This window comes from Impatiens glandulifera, chromosome 6 (genome assembly GCF_907164915.1).
Source record: "Impatiens glandulifera chromosome 6, dImpGla2.1, whole genome shotgun sequence".
Taxonomy (NCBI): Eukaryota; Viridiplantae; Streptophyta; class Magnoliopsida; order Ericales; family Balsaminaceae; genus Impatiens; species Impatiens glandulifera.
In genome coordinates, this window is record NC_061867.1 from 720,586 (window position 1) to 746,502 (window position 25,917).

General features: G+C 32.4%; 4 protein-coding genes across 4 annotated transcripts; 3 read left to right on the top strand and 1 right to left on the bottom strand.

The window, feature by feature from the left end:
* The first annotated feature begins 9 nt into the window (after positions 1–9).
* Positions 10–1,231, top strand: LOC124944088 (cyclin-dependent kinase inhibitor 7-like). The gene is made up of 4 exons (XM_047484550.1): positions 10–336; positions 411–484; positions 579–743; positions 833–1,231. The coding sequence occupies exons 1-4, from the start codon at positions 55–57 to the stop codon at positions 900–902; spliced, it is 591 nt and encodes a 196-aa protein (XP_047340506.1). The 5' UTR covers positions 10–54; the 3' UTR covers positions 903–1,231.
* A 4,901-nt stretch (positions 1,232–6,132) lies between these two features.
* On the top strand, positions 6,133–15,387 carry LOC124941494 (autophagy-related protein 2). The gene is made up of 15 exons (XM_047481833.1): positions 6,133–6,637; positions 6,711–7,762; positions 7,888–8,036; positions 8,454–8,629; positions 8,701–11,829; positions 12,065–12,177; positions 12,519–12,723; positions 13,002–13,115; positions 13,565–13,672; positions 13,766–13,898; positions 13,992–14,194; positions 14,363–14,559; positions 14,646–14,719; positions 14,790–14,986; positions 15,070–15,387. Exons 1-14 carry the CDS (start codon positions 6,434–6,436, stop codon positions 14,804–14,806), a joined length of 5,874 nt encoding a protein of 1,957 aa, XP_047337789.1. The 5' UTR covers positions 6,133–6,433; the 3' UTR covers positions 14,807–14,986; positions 15,070–15,387.
* A 3,324-nt stretch (positions 15,388–18,711) lies between these two features.
* On the bottom strand, positions 18,712–19,195 carry LOC124941548. The gene has a single exon (XM_047481887.1). The coding sequence runs from the start codon at positions 19,168–19,170 to the stop codon at positions 18,712–18,714; it is 459 nt and encodes a 152-aa protein (XP_047337843.1). The 5' UTR covers positions 19,171–19,195.
* Positions 19,196–24,443: 5,248 nt separating this feature from the next.
* Positions 24,444–25,678, top strand: LOC124941550 (cell number regulator 1-like). Its single transcript, XM_047481890.1, has 4 exons — positions 24,444–24,606; positions 24,917–24,988; positions 25,083–25,292; positions 25,602–25,678. The coding sequence occupies exons 1-4, from the start codon at positions 24,444–24,446 to the stop codon at positions 25,676–25,678; spliced, it is 522 nt and encodes a 173-aa protein (XP_047337846.1).
* Positions 25,679–25,917: the final 239 nt, after the last annotated feature.

Genomic DNA, 25,917 nt, shown 5'->3' on the forward strand with positions numbered 1-25,917 from the left:
AGACTGTCTGTCACCTTTAAACCGCCATAGCCAAAACCTTATAGAAAGTGAGAAATGGCGCAGGCGGGAAAATGCAAGAGAAAGCGGCCGGAAATTCAACCGGCGATGAACGTCGGCGACGGCGAAGAGAAGACGATACCGGTTGACCTGTCCGATTTCGATTCTATCAAGAGATTAAAAGTTGAAAACGATGTTGATCGACCTGTAAACGACGAATATTCATTGAATTCTTCTTCAGATTCCGAAGAATTCTCATTATCTACCTCTCGCAATGTCAAATCTGATCAACAACATCAATATCTTCTAATGTATCGTCGTGGATTGAACAATCAGAAGGTGAAACACACGATTTGAATTTCGAATGCTTAATTAATCGTAGAATTTTTCTCTGATGAATCGTCATTTGTTAGGTCAAGTTTTACAGTAACGGTTACGCGAGAGAGATTAATAATGGAGATGCTATCAATGGTGACGGTTTCATCAGGTATTAATGAGTTAAAAATTTCATTAATAACTCCATGGCGTTACGTTTTCTCTTTCAGATCATACAATTTGATCTTACTTAATTTGATAAACAGAGAGATTAGGATTAGTACTCCTCCGTTGAGCGAGATTATGGATTCATCATCATCACAGAAATCCAGAAAATCTGCTCTGAATTTGAGAACGCAACCAACAGCGGCTGAAATCGATGAGTTTTTCTCTGTAGCTGAAAAGGAGGATCGTACAAGGTTCATAAACAAGTAAGTATATGTACAATTTTGCAATTTAATAGCTAGGTTAGGTTAGATAGAATCATATGAACATTGAATGAATGATCGATCCAATCTAGGTACAATTTCGATGTGGTGAAAGACATACCTCTGGCAGGAAAGTACGAATGGGTTCAAATAAAGCCATAGTTATAGCTAGTTAACTTCTTTTTCTGTATAAAATTAACTCTTTTCATTATTGGGTTTGAGTAATGGTGAAGAAGGTTCTTGATTTGGTAATGGTATAAACTATAAACAGCTGATGATTGATGATCTAGATCAATAATTTTACACTCCATTTTAGATTCTTCATCTTCTTTACAAGGTAGCATCTATGTAGATTCTAGACTATATTTCTCAGACTCACTGACTACTGAGTGACAGTGAGTGGTCCAGAATGGGCCTTTAATCTGAAATAGTCTGTACATGGAAAAAGTGCACTTTGTTCAAGCTTCTATTACCTTCTTCTTTTTACAGACTTTTCTTTTGCTATCTTTAGCCCATTACCTTTCTTTTTCTATTCATTTATTGATCATTTATATATATGTTAGCAAATAACCATTGATGTTTTGAAATGGGTAGAAAATGAGAAGAGGATTGATCAAGTGTTTTGAAATGGGTTTATCTCAAAGTAGAAAAAGGGGGTAATTTAGAAACATGTGTGACTATTTGTTAATTTGATTTGTTATGTTAGGTTAAAAGCATTTGTCTGCCAACTGGAAGTGGGGGTTGGTTTGTCCTTGTCTGTCTTGCATTGAAACACCCCCACTTTTACTTGTATTTGTGGTCCCAAATATATACATATTGGCTTTACTCCTTTCTTGGTAAAATTTAGTCACATTTAGGAATTTTTTGCATCATGGGTGGGCATGTTCCTCGACGACCCGAATCAACTCTTAAATCGCTTGAAAATTTAGATGGGCTACACTATTTAGTTTGGAGCCAGTTGAATAAGTTGATTTTTTTAACCGCTTCCAAACCTATCTTTTCCGATTGCTTACTAGATAACTTTGGGTTGTTTGGTTATCTGAAAAACCGACAAATACTAACTTATCAATCTGAATTAACCCTGAAATCGCTTGAAAATTTGAATGGGCTACACGGCTTAATTTGGAGACCATTGGATAAGTGTTTTTTTTACCGCCTCCAAACCTACCTATTTCGGTTGCTCACTAGATAAGTTAGTTGTTTTTGGACTAAACCAATACGGTATAATGTCGTATAATATCGGTTTAATTTAATATATTTTAAATTACATAACTCAATTCATTAATTAAAATACTTTATCATTATATTAATACTCTTAAAAAAAATTATATATATAAAAAATCACTTCCTTAAAATTATCAATCATAAACATTTTAAATAAATTTTAATTTATTTAAAAAATAAACTACCAACCAGATCTTAGATTGTTTTTAAGTGATTTAAAAAAATCAGTAATTTGACTTGAAAATTATAACTTTGTCTCTTATTAGTATATTGACAAAACAATGTTCAAATGGCCATATATATATACTTTGACGCCTTTAATCATATCATTCTTTACAATTATATAAATCTTACAACTAATAAAATAATTTTATTAATTTGATCAAATATTTATATATGATCATAAAATTAAAGAAGTATATATTAAGATACTAAATAATACATATAGTAAGTTTATAAATTATAGTAATATAATGATAAATTTACTTCCTTGAAATATAATTTTAATATAATGATAAATTTACTTCCTTAAAACTTACTCCATATAAAAAATGAAGGAATATGATCATAAAATGAAGGAAACTTACATGAAGATAATTTTTTTTTTCTTTTCACTTATCTTCATTATCTTTCTATCCATCACCTCTTTATCTTTTATCCTTTTAATGAATATTTTGTTTATAATTTTTTTTTAGACGAGTGACAGGGAGAAAGAATATTGCGTCACACGTCATTTCCTCTCTCAATTATTTCTCTTTTTTTATGATAAGAAATTAATTCTCATTATGAGAATTAAAATAAACAAGTGTTGATCTAAATATCAATTGTATAAATAATTTACAAAAATAAAACTCTCAATGAAAAAGATTCAACGATACTAAAATTTGTTGAGAATTCCTCCAAATACGAACTTATTTGAGTATTGAACGATGAGTATTGAAGTAAAACAAGTCGAACGAATCAATAAAACAGTGTCAAAAGAATTTGTACAAAATATTCTGAGCGACAGTTAAAATTATTCTTAGTTGATGAATGGTAAGCAACGCAGAAAAAAGGTTATGCCAAGTGAAAATAAACAATCTACCTATATAGCCAAAATAGTGAGAAATCTATACAAATAATGTGATGATACATGTAAGAGGTTCTCCATATGAAATATCAAGTGCATTAACTTTTAATTGAAAAAATGAAAAATAATTCCAGATCTTATTATTTTATCTCTTTTGGTGCTAAGAATGGGATTGACACGAACTCGAGAAAAGATCACTAACACAATCGGAAAGTGAGCAGAAACCGACCCACCCAACAATTGAAAGTATCACTCAAACTATAAAAATTCGAGACAAAAAACGATCAAACTAAACAAGATGTCAGACCGAATAAAACACAACATCAACTCAAATTTGAGTGATGAAAAAAAAAACGAGGCACCCTTCGATGCTAAAAGAACATCGAAGGAGTCAAGAAAAATTGACTTTTCAACTTTTGTAGAGTTTATTTTTCTAAAAATATAAACTAAAAATTGGTGTTCATTTCTTTTTATATATATATATATAATAATAGTCGTACTATAGATAATACAACTTATACATTAGGGTTGTTTGTGGAACAAGTCGGAGAATGCATTTAACATTTTTATTCCGTTTTATCTTGAGATTTTTTTTTACTACCATCCTCGCTTCATTATCCATCTTTTACAACATCAACAGTTTAAACAATCTTACACAATATCCATCTTTTACAGCATCAACAGTTTGAACAATCTTACACAATATTGCATACTTGAGTGCATATATAAATGTCTCAACTTCTATTAATGCATCTACAATTGCTTACTTGAGTGCTTATATAGTTGTCTCAACTTCTATTTATGCATCCATAATATCCTCAGCTTGCTTCTCAACTTTAACTTCTATTAATGTATCCACAATTCTCATTTTCAAGTCAAATGAGTACATAAAAAATGTTGGCTTCTATTAGAAAACAAAGTAACATGCATATCTTGTTACACCACAAATGCTGGCAATGTTTTCAACTTTTGAACCACAAATGTTGATAATGGTTTCAACTGTAACAAAATTTATTTTCAAGTCACATGAGTACACAACAAATTTTTTACTCTCCTTAGATAGACGATTAACTACCTTTAATAAGACAAGTTTTAATAAGATGAAATCTAAGTAATGACAATAATCATGTTAAACTACTTATTGCCTCAACTTGTTTTCTCCTAACTTCTAGCCTAACGGTAACAAAATGTGGATATTAACCCTAAGGTCCCGAGTTTAAGCCCGTCAGACGACAAGTTATGCGCCTGGTTAAATGATTAAGTATGTTTGCGGGGTACATATTTAATCTGTTGTCACATTTTTTTCTTCTAACACTATAAACTAAAAATTGGTGTTCATTTCTTTATATATATATATATAATAATAATTGTACTATAGATAATACAACTTATACATTAGGGTTGTTTGTGGAACAAGTCGGAGAATGCATTTAACATTTTTATTCCGTTTTATTTTGATATTTTTTTTACTACCATTCTCGCTTCATTCAGTTTCAGAAAATCCCGTTGGGTACCAGCTTTATACTGCATTCTCATCCATTCTTCTAGCCTAACGACAATAAGAGGTGAATACTAACCTTAAGTTCCTGGGTTCGAGCCCGTCAAGCGACAAATTCTGCGCCTGGTTAAATGGTTAAGTGTGTTTGCGAGCTACATACTTAATCCGTTGTTCCATTTTATTGTCCCATTTTGTTTACTGCATTCTCTAATTTCTTATATAATAAAATTATATATACGGATTTTTTAATATGATATATATTATAATATATTAAAAATTCACATATGTATAAAAAAAAAACTTAAAACCCTTATAAAATATAATAAATAAATAAATAAATAAATATATTGGTGATTTTATATATTTAATTATATTTACAGTGTTGCTGGTTGATCTAAACTATGAGATCGACATGGAAAGGTTCATGAGAGCTCCCAATGGAACAACCTTGAATCCTGTTCCTAAAGCTACTTACTAGCCACTTGCCTTAAGATGCTTTAATTCCTCATTTGTTTCATAAATATATATTTCGTTCTTATATAAGTTTGGAGCAGAATTTGGGTGAGATCAGAGCGGGGACACAAATATCATCCCACCCATCTCTAATCCATTACTAGTTAACCTAAGAAAAAATCGCCCATAACGGAGAAATTAAGATCAGAAACCACAAAGCGTATTATAATTGTCATCTCTAGGACTGCAAATGAGTCAAACTGCTAGTGAGTCGCCGCTCGGTCAAAACTTAACTTGAGTTTGACGTTGACCAAGTTCAAGTTGAGCTTGAGCCGACTCGTTTAATATTCAAGTCAAGCTCGAGCTCATATAATATTCATTGGATGACTTTTCGAGCCTGATAATAACTGACATATATATTTTATTTATTTTAATATTAAAATGTAAAATAAATATTTTTTCTTTACAAATATTTGAAAATTTAATTTTAATTCAAGTTTTTCGAGTCTAGACGAGTTGAGCTTGTATGTAAATAGTCGAGTCGAGCTCAAATTTATAAACTCGTTCGAGCTCTAGCTCAAATTTATAAACTCGTTCGAGCTTTAGTCTGGAGAAGTTCGATTTGACTCATTTGCAACCCTAATCATCTATTTTTAAGCACCTTCAAATATATTTAAAAATGTAAACCTAATCATCTATTTTTAAGCACCTTAAAATATATTTAAAAATCTACATTGTACATTAAATTAAAATACCTTGACTATATCTATAATTTTTTATTTTTTTTTTATATTTAGCCACTACAACTTTTGGGGCCACTATTAAGGCTCATACATTAACACATACTCAACTATATATATATATCCTTTAAAATCAAACAAGTTAAATTATTTATTTATTTAATATATATATATATATTTATTAACTTTAATATTAACAAATATTATATATATAATATAATTAGAAAAATAAAATAAAAATAGCATACTTATAACCATATGATAAGCAATCCTAATGGCTGCTAGGCAATATATATATTAAATAATGATTAGGAGAGGGATTTGAGAAGATCCATATTCATTCGGCCGCCATTATTTGGTTTTGTGTTAATAAGGGAGAAGAAAAATAGGCATGGCGCGTTATTAACGAAGAAGAAGAAGAAACAGAAATCATCTCTCTCTTCATCTCTCTCTCTCTGGCACGTCATCGAACGGGAGAGACTTACAATTCCAAATACCCTTGAACAGGTCTTCCTTCGTCTCTATCTTCCAAAACCCTCCTTTCCTTATCTCGATTACTGCCGCTTTCTCTCTTTTTACACCAATTTGATCGATCATCTGACTCTGTTTCTACTGTTCTGTAAGGGGGCGATCAAAAGCTCCCTTCTTTATGAGGATTTCTTATACTCAACAGGAACCCTAGTTTTTGGGGTTCAGGAAACGAGATAAGATGTTTTCCTGGAACATCGCCAAGTCGGCGGAGGGGATGTTCTCTCGTTGGGCTGTCAAGAGACTCTGCAAGTTTCTTCTCAAGAAGAAATTGGGACAATTCATTCTCGGTGACATTGATCTTGACCAGCTTGATGTTCAACTTGGCGCTGGTACCATTCAGCTAGCTGATCTTGCTCTCAATGTCGACTTTCTTAATGATAAGGTACAATTTCCCAAACTAGTAGGAGTTTTTAGCTCAGGATTTATATTGATATGTTATTTGTCTGTTATTCCAGTTAGGTGATTTAGCTGCTGTTACTATTAAAGAGGGTTCTATTGCTTCTCTATTGGTTACAATGCCTTGGAAAGGTAAAGGATGTCAAATTGAGATAGATGAACTGGAAGTTGTGATTGGTCCTTATCGGAGAGATGTAACTGAACTTTTAAAACCCGAGACATGTATTGCGAACGAAGGCTTTAAACCCACGACAAGTCACAATTCCGGAACACATTATCATGAAAAAGTGTCCAATGCTTCTACTATGGACGTGCACGAAGGAGTTAAAGCCATTGCTAAAATGGTGAAATTGTTGCTGACTAGCTTCCACGTGAAAGTTAAAAAGTTGATTGTTGCTTTTGATGATTCCACGGAAACAATTGAAAAACATACAGATGTCTCCAGAACGTTGATTCTACGAGTTTCTGATATAGAGTGCGGGACATCTATTTCAGAAGATGTTAATACTGAAGCTGATAATTTCCTTGGTTTAAGCCAATTGACAAATTTCGTAAAATTTGAAGGAGCTGTTCTTGAATTTCTGCATTCGGAGGCTATTCTAAATCCTGGATCTAGTTTTGGTGAAAGGTTTTCTTCATGTCCTAGTAGTGCTAAGACTCCTGTTATTACTGGACAAAGAGGAGTTGGATTTTCTGGAACCCTAAAACTGAGCATGCCATGGAAGAACGGTACACCTGATACTCGCAGAGTGAATGCTGATATATATGTTGATCCTTTAGAGATAAGATTCCAACCGAAGTCCTTGGCTTGGTTATTGGATGTGTGGGAAGTTATTAAAATTTCTGGCGAGAACAACAAGGGTTCCTCACAGATCAATTGTGCAGAGTCGGTTTATTTCAATGCACTCTCTGCATCAACTTTCTCTGGTCAGACAGATAGAAGGATGATGCAGTCATGCAACAAAAGTTATCCCTCTGATTCTTCTTTCAGCGTTGAGAATGTATTAAATGTACTACTTTCAGATTCGCACGTTATATCAGACTGGGTGCCATTAGGTTTCAGTGAAAGCAAGAATAACGGAATTGTTGAAGAACCAGATTTTGAGGCCAGGTTAGTTTGTTTTGGAAACTTTTTTAATATTCATAAATGTATTGATGAATCTAAACTGTTACCTTTTCAAGTTCAAGCCTTTGATCAACTGAGATAAATATATATTTTTTTTTATCATTTTGCAGTTTTGAACAATTTTTCGAATGTGTTGATGAGTTAAGAAGTTCTCAATCAGCATTAGGAAACAGTGGAGTGTGGAATTGGACTTGCTCAGTTTTTAGTGCAATCAATGCTGCATCTAACCTCTCTTCGGGGTCCCAATACATTCCTACAGGTATAATTTTTTCCAGCTTGTTTGATGTGGGTTTATTCGAAGGTTATGAAATCAAAATATTGTTCGATGAAAAAGTGGGTTTTATTTTTGCATTATTTGGGTTAAATTACTAAAATGCCTTTAAAATTTGATAAAGTGTAAAGTAAGATATTTTGGTAATTTAGTTGATGAATTAAGTGCATCGATGGTTGAAAAGATGTCTGATGTCATAAAAGGTTTTTTTTAGGAAAAACCCAAATAACCCAAGATCAAACAAGCTCTTAAATGGCAGTATAATATGATTATCAGATTTAGTAGACAATAATATCTTATATATTTTAACAGAGTGCTCTAATCTTAATCTTTTTGTTTCTTTCTTCATTATTATCTATGATTGTTAACTTTAATGCTTTCTTTCTTACTCACTTCCCTTTACAGATCAGCAACATGTGCAAACCAATCTTAAAGTCACAATATCTGGGATATCTGTAATTCTTTCCCTCCTTGATAATGACCAGCAGCAATCATGTGGTGTGAACAATCATCTGAAGGACATTGGCTCAAAAGTTCACTATATAGCTGTAAAGAGTCGAGATATACAAATTGACTTGCAGGTAAGGGATTATTGTCAATTTATTTTATATGCTTTACAATTCTCTTAAATAAATCTGTTAACATCTTTTAGGTATGTCCACAACAAATTAACGTTAAAGCAACAGTGGAGCAAGTGGATGTCACTGACTGCTTTAGTTATGCGAAAGATCCTATGAATGGTGACTTGAACTGTTATGCGGAAAATGTTGAGAGTCAGATATCTTCTATCCATCAAGTTCAAGCTGCAGTTCAGAATGCCCTCCCTCTGTTTTCAACATCTAATCAAGATGCTGAAATGGGCAAGCAAAGAACATCACTCGATGGTGAATCTTCCAGCAAATGCAACTCAAAATCAACTTGTGTATGCATTTACAGAGAGGATGTTGTAAAAGTTAACTTGTTTAAAACCTTGGGTGTTGTTCAATTCAAGCTTAATAAGAAATCAAGTCCCGATACTGAAAGTTCTACGGGATCATCATCTTTTTCATTGAAGCTTCCAGAGTTCGTTTTATGGGTGAACTTCGATCTGATAAGTTTGGTTCTGAGCCTTTTTAGCGAAGTTGGGGAAGACGTAAAAAAGAAAAGAATGAGAGATTGTTCCACGTCTAATGGTGTTTCATGTCAACAAGAAAGAGAAAGGAACTCTTGTCCTCAACTGACAAAATCTACACAAGAAAGATTAAGAGGTCATATTTTCCTACCTAAAGCAAGGCTGATATTAGGTTTCCCTGTTCAGAATGATGGAGATTTTAGTAGCTACATTTCCTGGAATAGATTTGTTGTCCTTGACCTTACCCCACCATTGAGTTTGCTTACAGAGGACTTTCCGATAGCAAATCCTCAAAAGAAATATTCATTAAAAACCTCACAGTCCTTGCATTTGAACATGGGCAACCTTGAAATTTATCTAATTTCCTCTGCCCATGACAATTTGAAGCAGAAATTTCTTCCACAAAAGATCATATCTGTCACTAGTGAAAATGGCCGGCTTTCTGTTGTTTCCATTCTCTGGCAGGAGGGTGTTGTTACTGGATCTTGGGTAACAAAAAGGGCCAAGCTTCTGGCCACTTCAGAAGACTCAAGGAGGAGTAGAAATAGGTTTGTGGGAAAAGGTTTTGAGTTTACATCTGTTGCCAGTGTTAAAAATATGGAAAATAACAATAGTCATGCACGAGAAGAAATAATTTCAAGTTCTTCAATGTTCATTCATGCTAAGTTTCCTTCCATTACAGTAAAACTGAATGCTTTTGAGTACAATGACATGCACAATCTTTTACATCAATTGAGTAAATGGATTGCATGCATACCGCATGATCAGGTTGGCAATGGAGAAGAAGCTGGTGTTGATCAATCATCTGTCTTTGTGGAGTGTGATTCTGCCGAAGTTTCTATCTGCTTGAGCAATATAGAGAATGTGAAAGGTCCAATTGAAAGTGAACTTCCTGGATCCTGGCATAGTTTAAAACTGCAAATCAAAAAATTTGATTTGCTTTCAGTTTCAAATGTTGGAGGAATTTGTGATGCCAAATTTCTTTCGATTGCACATGGTGAAGGTAATTTATGGGGTTCCATAACTGGAGTCTCTGACCAAGAATTTTCCCTGATCTCATGTACCAAATCGACAACAGGGCGTGGTGATGGAGAAGGGTCTAATATACTCACTTTAAAGCCTGCTGGTACAGACATTGTTTTCTTTTGGGATCCTGAAGGTCTTCATACGTATACATGCATAAATGTGTGGTGCTGCACCATCGTGGCCATAGGTGGTCGCTTGGATTGGTTTGATGCAATTGCATCATTTTTTCATTTGCCTTCTCCTGAAAATGAACAGTCGGGTGATACTACTTTGTCAGAAGAGAAATATGCCCAAAACAAATCTTGTGGATCGACTTTTGATCTTAACTTGGTGGATGTTGGTCTGAGTTACGAACCTTATTTGAAGAACTTCATAGTGAACAATGCTCATGATTGTGACTCTAGCTTTGTGGAAGTGGATGAAGAAACTGTGCAATATTTTGCTGGTATTCTGGCAGCTTCTTCCTTGAAACTTTCCAATAAATCCCTCGCAGCATGTTCTAACAGTGTATACAAAATTAGACTGCAAGATCTAGGATTACTTATCTGTCCCATTTCTAAGCACAACAACTTTGGTGGCTCATATAGTGTAGAAAATCTCCGGAAGCTAGGTTATGTTAAAGTCGCTCAAGAAGCATTGCTTGAAGCGAGTATAAGGACAAATCCCAGTGATTGCCTTGTCTGGGAAGTAGAATGCCCAGAGTCTCACATTTATGTGGGTACTTGTCATGATACTACTTTTGGGCTCATTCGTCTGGCTGCTCAACTCCAACAAATATACGCTCCTGATATGGAGGAATTGATGGTCCACTTGCAAACTAGGTGGAACAATGTCCAACAGGCACAAGCAGCTAACTTGAATACTGTATCTTCTGTATCATCATCTACCCAAGAACGCAGTTCATGTTCAGACGGGAAAAATGAAGGAAATGTTACTAATTGGATGGACGAAATACGTGATGGTGCATTTGACTTCAATGGCCAAGCTAGCATCGAGTCTAATTTGGAGACGAAAAGCTCTGAGAGTCGCTCCTGTGATGTATCAGTTTCTGGTTCAGTGCCTATCATCAATTTGGAGACAGGCCAGGCATCAGTTATACAAACAAGCTTTCCAGGTTTAATAGAAGGCTATTTCTTAACTGAGTTACACTCTTCACCAAAAGTATCCAATGATAACTTATCTCCCCATCAAACGTTGAACCCCAGATCCTGTGGTATTATAAAGAGAGATGTTGAAGAAATAAGCAATGGATGGTATGAGGATTCCTCCTTAATGCTTGTAGAAAACCATGTTTCTCGTGCCAACAAGGAAGCTAATCCCCAACAACTTGGAGCTGGGTATCCTAGTCATAGTAACTGCAAGAAATTGGGTTCTGGAAGTATCAAAGGACGTGTAAGTTTTAAAAGTATTAATATTTGCTGGAGAATGTATGGTGGATCTGATTGGCATGTGTTTCGGGAAGATGCCCAAAATCCTCCCAGAATTTCTGGAAGAGATAAGACTGTCTGCCTGGAACTTGCATTATATGGAGTAGATTTGCAGTATGATGTTTACCCTGAGGGTGGTATACACATTTCAAGGCTTCTGTTATCTGCAAAAGACTGTCATCTTACTGACAAAAGCAAAGACGCTCCCTGGAAACTGGTAAGTAGAAATTATGAGATTGATCATATATGATTTTACCCTGATGCTTGTTTTTGCTCTTTTCTATGGGTTGTTATGTTTTTGATGTCTCGGATTCTGTTGCTTTTGAATTTTTGCTTACTTGTTGTTTGCTTAAACGACCCTTTATGAAATGACCTATTTAAAAAATAAAATAATTTTAGCCTGATGTTCCTTATTGGCTTAATCATTTGCATCTTTTATTTTTGTGCAATAGGTCCTAGGATATTATCAGAAGAAGGGTCGTCCAAGAGAATCCTCTTCAAAGGCATTCAAGCTCGAGTTGGAAGCTATCAGACCAGATCCTTTGACCCCTCTTGAAGAATACAGGTGAACATTGTTTATGCTTCTTTTCTTGGGAATTGTCAATCAGAGTCAATAATGTTTATGCTCCACATGTTCACTAGGTTTGATCAAGCTACTAGAGTCTTTTAAACTATTTGCTGCTGCTTCATGGGGATTTTTTTGCTGCAAATAACTTCTTTTACCAACTGTAATGAATGTAAAAGTGCTTTCATCGGTCTTAATTTACATTTTACCACAATCATTTTGGTTCATCATCCATGCACTTGTTAGGGACCTACTATAACCGTTCCTTGCTACACTTGGTTTCCTCTCTTCTCTTGTCACAACTTCTTTACTCATATTTTTTCTTTTCTTTCAAAACACAGGACACGTGTGATGTTGCTTCCTATGCGTTTGCATCTTCACCAGAGCCAGCTTGATTTTCTTATAAACTTCTTTGGAGGAAGAAGCTCTTCTGAGCAGTCATCCTCTGCTACTATGGGGTCTGATGAATTTAAAATGTCAAGAAAGTCTACAAGTAACTTAGAGACTGATTCCTTCACCAAGGAGGCATTGCTTCCCTTTGTTCAGGCTAGTAATATATATTATCAGTTTATCACTTTTTTTACATAAGTTGCATCAACATATTGAGAATATTCCAACCTTCTTATCTTTGTGATGCTGAGCGTACACTAGAATACTATCAGATTGGCTTTCTTTGTGTTCGTACATCCTGAATCCTGATTACATTGTTATTGACTTTAACTAGAAGGCACATTACATCCAGCTGATTCACTGTGTTTTTTATTGCTTTGTGTTAGCAATTTTTTAGTTCATGCCATGTTCATGTAGTTGGAATTTTGTTTCAGAAGTTCGATGTGTGGCCTATTCTTATTCGAGTTGACTATATACCCCATCGTCTAGACCTAGCAGCTCTAAGAGGAGGTAAATACGTGGAACTTGTCAACCTCGTTCCTTGGAAGGTAAAGTACTTAACTTTATGCTTATCCACCTCATTTGTGATTCTTTAAGGCATAGAAGAGTTAGGATTTGTAACTCATTTTTAGTATATACGAGTTGAATATCTCAATTTCTCTGTTGAGCTTTATCACAAACAATAAGATATCTAATGTGATTATGTTGCCATAAGTGTCATCTATGTGGCGAAAGATACTGAGGATATTTTGTCGGTATAAGTATGGAAATGGTGTCTATAAGTGCTTCGGAAAAGTCTTCTTTCTACACCAGATGACTGAGGCTCGTAGGGAGATTAACACATACTCAAATGTTCCGTATTTTAATCAATTAACCTAAATAATCCACTTTTTCATCGACAAGTATATTCAAATAACCCCACATCAAACAAGCTCTTAATACTTGGAAGGCTAATGGTTGCATATGCGTTAAATACACTGTACTCTTCTTATTTCAGGGAGTTGAATTACAGCTAAAGCATGTGCAATCTGTGGGCATATATGGATGGAGCAGTGTATGTGAAACCGTTATAGGGGAATGGTTAGAAGATATTTCCCAAAATCAGGTTTCATTTTTATAGCACTTGAAGGTTCCAGCTTTTGTTGTCAGTTGAAAAAGAATCCTATGCTTATATTAAAAAAACAATATTATCCTGCAGATACATAAAGTTCTTCGAGGCCTTCCTCCCATTAGGTCATTGGTTGCCGTTGGCAGTGGTACTGCAAAGTTGGTTTCTTTGCCTTTGAAGAATTACAGGAAAGATCACAGAGTGCTCAAAGGAGTTCAAAGAGGTAACCATCAAATCTGTTTTCTGCTGAAACCCTTCTGGTAAAAATAGAAACAGATGAATTTGCCTAAAATACCCTTGAAATCTTCTGTTCCAGGTACAATTGCTTTCTTGAGAAGTGTTTCACTTGAAGCTGTTGGGCTTGGAGTACATTTGGCAGCAAGTGCTCATGATATCCTTCTCCAAGCTGAATACATTCTTTCAAGTATTCCACCGTCAGCACCGTGGTCTGTCCAAAGCAGAACAAAAACCGACCCGAGGTCCAACCAGCCTAAGGATGCCAGACAAGGAATTCAACAGGTGAGAACTTCATACATCAATCACTTGCTCCTCTCTCATATTTTTTTTCCACATTGTTCTTTGTTTTCCTTATTGCGTTATTAACAATTATTCTTAATCCTTGGAATCCTCCTGGGAAAATTGCTGTGAAGTTTTAGATTATCGCTAAACTTTCTTGATGTGGGACAGGCTTACGAGAGTATAAGCGATGGGCTGGGAAAATCGGCTTCTGCTTTGGTGCAAAATCCTGTGAAGCAATACCAACGCGGTGCTGGAGTAGGTTCTGCTCTTGTAACTGCCGTTCAGGCTGCTCCAGCAGCTGCCATAGCTCCAGCTTCGGCAACTGCAAGAGCTGTACATTGTGCTCTCCTTGGCATGAGGAACAGGTGAAAATCTGCTTCTCCCACAATAAAAAAAGAGACACATTCCCATTTGTATATTGCTCTCAAGTCATCTATTTTTATTCATGTAGTCTTGATCCTGAGCACAAGAAGGAATCATTAGAAAAATATATGGGCTGTACTCAGCCTTGGGAGCACATAACAGGTATATTGCGCCTGACCAACTCCTCCCCTTTGCAAAAACTAGCTTCCTCTAATCGTATAATATCCTGCAGGGGATATGGAGCAATAGGAGATTGCTGTATTATTTATGTCATGTGATAAATGAAAAGAGGAAAGGCATCCAAATGTGCACTTTAGCCACAACAGAGAATACCTCTATTTTGTTTGTGTTATTGCGTCCTGCAAACTCGAAGAATGCCTTCCACTTTCGGCAATCGTGCCAAGAGAGCAGGTCAAGATTTCAAAACTGGTGAGACAAGTTTCTTATAATTTTATAATGATTATTATTACTCTTGTGAGTGAACTTATTTTGATTTAAGTGGGTGGTTGCAGATGTACATATGTTGAAGATATTGAAAAGATTCTTTGTCTGAAGAAAAAAGACAGCTGCTGTTCAAATTGTGAATAGGAAGTGATATTTTCATATTTGTTTTTTCACTCAGAATGAATGGAGAGCAGATCCTTCAAGTACATATATCAATTTCTTTGATTGGCATTATTTTTTATTACTAGTTCAACTAGTGTATAGAGAGAGAGAGTAAAAGGTGCTTGATGTTATTATTCTCTTCTAGTGTTCCATTTGATGATCTTCTTGTGTATATAACTTAATGCTTCACCAATTCATTTGCCATTTAAAATGTTTTTTTTTTTATGTTGGAGTTTTGTTATTATTTAAGCAATGCTTGTAACAAATAATCCAAGTATTAAAAACACAATCAAGGACATAATAGAAAAGAAATTTAAATATCAATAAGAAGTATTCTTGTACAAGTCCTTTTTGGATTGAAGTTAATGCCTTTAACATTAACGTTGAGAATTGATTTTCAATTATTCGCAATGTTTGTTCCAGAGTTCCAATCAATCATTTGATCCAGAAGTTTATAATGTTTTTATCCATTAACCTCCATATTATAGGTTAAGAAAACTTTTAAAAGTAAAACACAAAAAGATGTTATCCAATCCTTTTATAGACTCATAATAAAAAGGAATCAAATATATTACAATGCAAGAGGCAATAATAGAAGGCTAAGGGAAGGCCCACTTTTCTTTATAAGAAAACAAAAAGTATATATTAGAATAAGAATAAAATAAGAAATGGTTATTATAAGACAATAAAAAGTAAGAATAAAATAAGAAAACCCATAAATCTTGTGAAAACACAAATTGTTACACGTCAAAAAAGATGCCACGCTAAGTTATCAATTATGAATCAGCCTTGTTGGCATGAAATGCTCATTAAGATAAGTCACAACCCTATATTATTTTTATTCTAAATTAGCTAAAAAATAAAAAAGTAGAATTATTTGTGTATATTCGTTAAGATGGGTCAAAACCCTATCTTCTTTTCTAAAGAAAAAAGAATTATTGGAGATCCCTATATTACTTTGGACCAATACAATTGTTTATATGTAAAAAAACAATATTTTGAGGTAGGATAAGCGGTTCGATTCAGTCTGTTTTTCACCGAAGAATTCATTCCAACCGTTGATGTCGGTTTTGTAAAATCTTCATCCGTCGGTAGTTAAATGTCAGTTCGGTTTGGTCGATTATAAAATCGATTCGGTCGATTTTCAGTTTATTCGTTGAAAAATAACAAATATATAAATATATAAATATATGGATGGAGACAGTTTGATTTCGTGTAAGGCCCTTTTTCCGAAAGAGGTAGTTGTATATTAAAGTAGAAAATAAATACAACAATAAATTTATAATATAATAAACTAAAAGAATAAAAAATTGATTAAAAAATTCTTGTAAATAAAAGTTTAATAGATTAATCAATTATTTAACTTAAAAGAAAATATATTAAAATATTAATTAAATCAAAATGAGTTTAAGAAAAAAAATATTAAATATATAAAATAATAAAAATTTGTATGCCAGAATTGAATCCCTTAACAAAAAATAAGCTAACATTTTTTTCTTTAAAAAAACGACATAGTCATTTAATTAAAAAGTCATTTTGTATATTAAGGGAAACATACTTACATGAGTTCATGAATTAGAGCAAAATAAACTTTTGCTCTAATTTTTTTTTAAAACCGAAAATAACAACCAAATAAATAACTATAAACAAAGCATACAAATAAATGAATTATAACTTTTCAAACAATAGTAATAAGTTTATAATCTCGCCTTAAAGTTGTTAGATTAAATAACTTCTTCATAATCAATACCCCAATTTTGACATAAACACCAATGCTCACTTTTGAGAATTCGCCTCCAAGTACGAAAAAGGGAATTGCAATCAAACTTTATGTTTTTCCAAACGTTCTCAACTCCACATCTTACTTCCATAAAGATTTTGCATTTCTTTCCATCCAAACATGGTAAACTAAAGAAGCAAAATCACACTTAAATATACTTGAATGAAATAGAGTACCTTTGGATTTGAAAATGGCCACCTCCTTGATATCAATACAATCCGAAGGTAAGAAAGCTAACTCCATAACTTTTGTAAGCCTCCTCCATAACTCAAATATAAACGACATATACTTAACAAATACTTATCTTTATCTTTATCATTAGGCTAGAAAGACATATACTTAAAAATTATAAACCGATCAAAACTCGGTTCAATCAGTTTATAATTATTTCGGTCAGTTTTTTTACGGTCCAGTTTTTCGACTTTTTCGGTTTTGTTTACACCCCTATTTTGAAGTGTCAAATTTTTTTTTTTTTTAAATGTCAATTTTTTCATTAAAAGAAAACACAAAATAAGTTTAATGAATTACACATTTTTGTACAATTTTTTTTCTCCTTTAATATTAAATATATATTATACAATATATATAACTTTTTTATCTCATTTTTAATCTTTTATTTCCGTATCGTAACATATTAACCATTTATATCTCATTTTATATATTTTTTTTACTATTTTAGTGGTCCCAAAATTTAAATTTGCATCGGGCCTCAAATTCTCAGGACCGGCCCTGCCTCCGAACATGCTTCATTTCCACCTGGGTAGTTCATTAGATTGTCGATATCCATCTTATTACGATAACTACATCGATTGATCATAGTCTCGAGGTCTTGAGTTTCTTCATCAAAAGTGGATTCATCAATTTTTTTTTTGCAACGTCACTAGCTGAACGAATTTTATAGTGTCCGAAACAATTCGCTATTATTTTTTTCGAATATCTATCGTCCAAGCTGGATTGTCAAATTGATAGCATCAAAGACATTTATCTTTCCTATATCAGATTGTCTCACATCATAACCTTTCAATATTTTACCGTAAACCTTCTAAGGTAGGTATAATTACTTATTTTATACGGATATATTAATTATATGTTGAATCGGTTAAAAACTCTTTAAATTAATAATCATTATTAATTTAAAGAGTTTCTACTTATTTTATATTTTCAAAAAAATAAATAATATACACTCAATTTGTCTTCTATCTCAAAACTAGATAAATGTCATGGGTTCGATTTTATATCGATTTTATATGGAAATATTTTGAATTAAAGCGGGGTCCATTGAGTATTATTCTAGTTCTCCTTTAATTCTCAAAAAAATCTAGTAAAACTAGATCGTTCAATTATTATCTATTATCTGATTTATTTAAATAAATCCTAAATGAAGTGGAGTGAGTAATAACTTTATAAAATAAAAAAAATAAACAGTAAAACTAACATGAAAAACAACCCAGCTAATTAATTGCCAACAAATTCAGAAATTATGTGAAACAACTAAAAAAACATGGTTACCGACTTCAAACAACATGAATCAATACTACTTATGGACCAAAAACAAAAACATTACAAATTATAAGCAAACACATTGAGCCTATTTGAAAACATATTTATACTCCCCTCAATCTTACTTATATAGGAAATAAATAAAAAACACAAAGTTTTCAAATAGGCTCAATATTAAAACCCCCATCCAACCCAAAATAGAAAGACCCATCATGTACAAGGGTATAAACCCGACCCGTTTCAATCAAATTCGACCCGAATTCAGATCTCACGATCTGACTACTCCCTTTTTGTCTTGAAGAGAAAAAGGAGAAAGATTAAGAATTTCCTCACCACCTTTGTTAGATCCAATATTATTAATATGATTCTGACCTCTCCTAAGACCCAATCTTTCTTTCCACCTTCCATAACTCTTAGGAATTATCGAAAAAACATCTCCTTCTTCATCCTCATCCTCGAGTAAGAGTTCATCCTTAAGAGTTGTAATCTTACCACAGCTCTCCTTTAAAGGCAATAACTTTCCTTTAAAGAAGACTTCATCAGCTGAGATCATCGAGTTTCCCGATATGGAAAACTCGAAATCTGATGAAACAGGAGGTTCCCTGTAACTGTTTTCGTGTTTTGAATCGTGAGTAAAATCACTTGAGAATGAGATTCTTGGACCCATTGTAGGTCCTCCATAAAGGACTTGTTGTTGTTCATTGCTTAACATGTTTAAGCAAGACATTTTCTATATACTCTCAAAAAGGAAGTAAGGAATGAATGAATGAAGAAAGGAAAGGATGATTATGTGAGATGAGAAAAGGCAAAAGGGTATGTTAGATTTATATATAGAAGGAATTAATGAATTAGACTCATATAGTTAAACTAATAATATCAAGCATGTGACACCACCTTCAATAATTGTTAGTCAAATGTATGCATTTTGACTAACAACTGTCTCCCCCCAAGAACCGGGATTAAAATTTAAAGATGCACATATGCTTGCTTGTTATCACCTCATCCATTTACATGTGCACATGCTCAGTCATAATGCTTATCTTTCTCCAATAAATAATTAAATGCCACAAAAGATTACTTACAGATTGGAGTATCTAATCGGCAGAAAGAATATTATGGATTACTTACTATCAATGGAAGAAATTTATTTGATGTCAAAAAGACCAACTTTCAGTTAGATTTGAAACTTTTAATCATCTTTTTGAGATGTATTTTGTTTCTTATGTGTGTTTAACTTATGAAAAATCATGTCAATAACTTGTTACATTTGTTTTTTTATTGTATCCTTATATTGTTTTCCTATATGGATATGGTGCTAGTGCATATGTACTCCAAGATATAGATATAGTTTTGACTTTTGGTTATTGGATCAAGGAAGCCTAGTTGATTTACTAAATCTTACAAAATCAAGAAAGCCTAGTTGATTTAGTATATCTTACAAAAAGTGTTCCTAAAAAGCTAATGTCTGAAAAACTTTCTAAATTTATATCCTATATACAATTACATATATATCTTCTCTTGTTACACTAAAGTTTGTGTTCTTACTAAAGAATAATCAATTAAAATCAAATTTATATCTTATGCATGTATTTGTGATGAATACAAAGTAACTTACTTTAAGTGATATTTTTAATTTTATGAATGAATTAAATTAAAAATAATCAAATCAAATTAATATGTTAGTTATTTTGTAACGATAATAGTACCCAAATTGAAGTACTGTCATTTCTCTTCTGCATCTCCGTTAGCATAGAGAAAGTTAATTGATGTAGTCATCAATTGGAAAAACATTCATAACTTTAAGAAATAGAAGACTCAATAATATATACTTTAGGAGCTTTTCCTCTCTTGAACCTTCTTACAAATTTAGATTATGATCTAATTCAAAAAATTATATCTTTATCATCCTTTACAAATTTCACCAAGACAAGATAAGAATCTACAAATTCAGCTATAACTCCACATATTATTTTCATTAAAGCAGAGGCAGCTAGAGAGTTATGTATATGTACAGAGAGTGAGTGAGAGTGTGAGAATGTGTATATGTGTGTGAGGGAGAGACAGAGTCATTACATTGGACCATATGTAGCCCACATTGCACGTTCTAACCCTAATAGAGAGCTGGATCTATGCTCATGTGTCAAACAATGTATCATACAATGATACAAAGACACCCAATCAAGGGCCACACATGTGCCCTAGAGAAAATTTACTAATAAAACTAAAGATTGGCTATATCAGAAGCTAAGTCTTGCAATTGACTAATAATATAGGATTCCTAACATTTCTTGGACTATACAGCTGACTAATTTCACATGGTACTAACTATGAATATCCATTATATATCCAGAATTTCAGATACAAAAGACAAATGGGTTGTGAACAGCTGGATGATTCCAAAGAACATAATCGTGATGGAAAGAGATTCAAATATTTTAATAAGCAGGGGCTGCATGTTTCTGTCCCCTACCTTTGTATTGGTCTTCAATTAAATGAGCAGAATTCTCTCAACTTAAAGAAATAGTTTGTACTATTATGTTGTGTTGTATTAACAAAAGGTTGCACTACTTTTCCATTTATTTATTTATATATGAATAGATCAGTGATGTTCATAATCCTAATCATGTTTAGATAGTCAATCTGATTCCCTAACTACAATATTAAGATGTAGATCTTGAAGATATGCATAGATCTAGAAACATAAAAAGATCTGTTCAGATAGTATCGAAAAGTTATAATACAAATCAGGAGGAACTAACCTGTCTCGTGAAAGGAACTGTTTCTTGATCAGTCCTGCACACAAAAATGACAATTACAGTCAATGCTTTTGCTTCCACATGATTCGTTGATGGATAGTGTGAATAAGTGCATAACAATTACAGATAAATCAATGAGTTAACTTATTGAACATTGAAATCAGATTCTACAAACGCGTATATATTCTACATTGAAATATTTTCAAATTAGTGAACTGTGAGTCTGCGACTGAAGAAAACTATATTCATTCGGTAAGATGATTGTATCTAGTTGAAAGAAATATATATACCTTAATTTGGCAACAGATCAATGAAATGTTAACTTCATTTCTCTCTTTCTTTCACAATTCGTATCGTCAGATCACCACCTCCATCGCTGTATCAGCCTCTCTCAAGTGATAGGATGACAGATTTGATCTCCATTGATGGATTCTAGATCAGAAAATGGATTATTTGGATTGCTCGATGAACAACGGCATGAGAGAAACCATCTCATTTTCTAAAATTCGCGGGAAACCCGACGCCTCTTAAACGAGCTTAAAATTTTGAATAAGTAAAGCCCATATTAGGTATCATTAGGACTTTAAACGAGTCAAGTCCGCGAGCTCAAGCAAACTTGGGAGTCGAGCTCGATTAAATATTTATTAGTTCGATTCGAACTCAATTTCGAACGAATTTTTTCAACTCGAAAAACTTAACTAAAAATTAAAATTTCAAATATTTAAAAAAAAATATTTATTTTAAATTTTAATATTAATTAAATAAATAAAAGTATTATTTATTATCCTCGAAAAAAATCGATAAATAATCGATCAAATATTATATGAGCTCGAACTCGACTCGATCAAGTATTATATGAGCTCGAACTCGAATATTATACGAGCCGGCTCGAGCTCAATTCGAACTTAATCAAAATTAAACTCAAGTCGAACTTTGATTACGGCTCGCAGACGACTCCCGAGCAGTTCTCTAGCATTAGGTATCACTCATTCCCTGGATCATAACCAACCATCTGGGCCTGGCCTGTTAGAAATATCAGATTTTGGACTTTAGGTCCAGAAAAAGTACCCTCGGGTCAAAAGCCCAAAAACTGATATTGGATTTAAATTAAATGTTTTTGAAAACAATATAATGTTTGTTGGTTGGAAACCAATTTAAAAGTTTGTAAAAACAAATTAAAAAATCTACCTCATGTATAAAAAAATATAAAGTCTTAATCAATATCTCATGGCCAAGTTTGAATATTAAAAATAAAACTCCATAGAGTATTCAAGCTCTACAAGTCAGACTTACAAAAACTATATAATATTTCAATTGTAAAATGTAACCTTAAGGAAAAAAAATTGACCTAATATTTTATTTTGGGTGGTAGTTTGAACCTTTCTTTTTTTTCCTTTTTTTTATTAATGAATGAGAGTTACGGGTTAACATTAAGAATGTACTACTTTTATACACCTGATTTCATATATATTAAAAATGATAAGAATCGGTTAAGTAAAACGACAAATTATTGACATGAGAAAAAAAATTTAATACAACCACGTTATCCAAGTTATTGAGTTGCTCGTAAACCCCTCTAGAAGAACGATTAACTTTTAACTTCCCGACCGACTCAATTGATTTTCCTGAACGAATTTAAAAAAAAACGTAGTAATAATAATAATAATAATATGAATAATGCAGACGATATACACACTCACTCGTATCATTAAGAATTTAACTTTATTCAAATTAATTATTACAAATAATAATAAATTTTAAAATCAATAAACCTTAACAACTTCACACGATTATATAATATGAATCGTATGATATGAGTCAAAATTTTGAAAATAAAATAAAAATACAGCAATGCTATTAATTAATAATAAATACTTGACCAAGAAAATACTAATTAATAATTAATCTAATTGACCTATAATTAGCACTTAGAGATTATGAATTGATGATATTATAAAGTGAGAAGATAAGAGTTTAAGTCAAGTTAGCGTGGCCATTACTTTCCTAATTAATTCTTTAGAACTGACCTAATACCACCAATAGGTTAAATCCAAGATTCAATAATAAATAATTTATTGTTATGAAACTTATAATAATATACAATTTGGCTATTTTTATATTAATGTTTCTTTGTCAGACCGATCAAATATTCAACACCAACTATAGATGGTAAAAATGACATATCATTATTAATTAATTATACTAATTATGACATCTATCATTTATTCAAATTTATATGGAGGTAATATATATATTCAGTAAAATTTTGATTTTATAATTTTATAATTTTTCACAAACAATATGACAAGTTTATGTTTATTTGGTTACTGCATCCAAAAATAAAAGTTACTTAAATGTATTATTATTATTATTATTATTCTTACATTTTATTTTTTCAAATAAAATTAACTTAACATGAAAATCATATTATTTGTCATGTGGGGAAAAACTCTTGTTGTGTTAGCGACTTAACACTAACTTTAAGTTCCTAGGTTCGAATCCGTCAGACAACAAGTTCTGCGCCTAGTTAAACGGTTATGTGTGTTTTCGGGTTACATACTTGATCCGTTGTCCCATTTTTTATACATAATTTATCCCTTAAGTCGTTTTATACATCATTTATCTTTTATCCTTTAAGTCACACCCTCATTTTTTTTCAAACTCATCCAACTATAATTTCTAGATCCGTTATAGATTTACATAAAATACAAATTGTTTATCCAACTAAATATGTCATAAAATTAATATCTCCTACACATTTTATCCTACAATCAATCTATTAACTAAAGTAATAATAATAAAATATTTATTTATTTAAACAAATATTTTTTCATTGTATAATAATAATTAAATATTTTCACGTATAATCAAACTTTTCATAACCCGATACCAAACAAAATTATTTAAATAACTCATTTAGGGTTATTTAAACAACCCAAATCCGATTTCATTTCTCAAATTTTAATATTCACATATAAAATGAAATTGAAAACCGGATTAAAATGGAATCAAGTCAACAAATGGGAAATCCATGCATGATTAGGTTAGGTGGGTATTTTATAATCACATAGTTTTGTCATTTAGAGATATATTAATTGTAAACAAGTTGACAATAATGTAAAAAAATAAACCCTATAAGTTGATCTTATCTCTTAATTACTTAATGTGCTTCAAAACTTATACATAAACGTTCATTCTAGCTACAATTTTTGAACTAATATTAGAATTATTAACATTATTAAGTATGTATCCCTCAATACAATTAGATCAGCAGACCAAATATGCATCGGAAGGAGCTAACGTTGGCCATCCTTATCCGGCGTATATTTCTCCAACTGTCCGTTCTGTCAGCGTTTCCCGACACTGGTCTACCGGTCTTTGCCATTGCTGCGATGATCCAGCAAACTGTAAGTTTGTTGATCTCGGGTTTTTTCGGTTTTATACGAGTTTTGAGTAATCTTTATTCAACTTAATTTTAAAAAAAATGTTTTTTAAGTTTGTTGATAATTTTAAAGGATATTTTGATATTTTAGAAGATAAAATGAGTGACTAGAGAAAACATATATTGGATTTTGAATCAAATTCAAAAACACACAATATTAAACAAGTTCAAGTATTGTTGAAATCAATGATGATTAGCGACAGTTACTATAAGACTGTCGCTATTGATATTTGTTTAAATGTTTTTTTTAGTAGTGTTTGGGTGTCTTTATGTAGGTTGTATCACTGGATTTTGCCCTTGTATCACATTTGGACAGATAGCCGAGATTGTTAACAAAGGCTCTCCACGTAAGGATTAATCGGATTCTTTTATGATACATAATACTATTTGTAATTTGTTCGGTTATAAACTTTTGAGTGAATTAATTTGTTGTTGTTATAGAATGTGGAGTTAGTGGAACATTTTACTGTATGCTGTTGGCGACTGGATTGGCTTGCCTTTATTCGTGTAGCTATCGATCTAGGTTGAGGGGACAATACGACTTGCATGAAGCTCCTTGTGTGGATTGCCTTGTCCACTTTTGTTGCGAGACTTGTGCCCTTTGTCAAGAATATAGAGAGCTGAAGAATCGAGGTTTCGATATGGGAATTGGTATGTATGTTTGTAAGTATATGAGTTTATTTATGCAGTTTAGTTTAGTAGCTTATAAGATTGGTTCAAAAGAAGAAGAAAAAACAAGGTCAAAGTCTTTCCGGGTCATTTATATTTGTGATTAAATTCACCTCTAAAATTAGACAAACTCTAAGTAAATTGTAGAAGTAGCTAATTGAATTTGTGTTTCCAATTAAAAAATCAGTTTAGACATGAGAATTAGACAAAAACATTTTATTGTTTTATTATGAAAGTGTATTACATTAGTAGGAGACCTTCATGTTGAAATTTTAGTATAATAATTTACAGGTTGGGAAGCCAATGTCGATAGGCAGACGCGGGGTGTGACAACTGTACCTTCTGTGCCGACAGGCATGATGAGATGAACGTCCCGAGTTATAATTTGTCAATTTTAGGTGTTCTCATTCATCGTGCATTTATTTTGTAAAATTGTTTGAGTTTGTTGTTGTTTACTTTTTATTATTGCTTCTCATGCATTAAGTCACAAACAAACATTTCTTACGATATTTAGGGTTTGTTCGGATTCGGATTTTGATATAACATGATTTATTTAAAAAATGATAATTGGTGAGATTTTGTCGTTAATTTTTTTTTAAAAGTATTA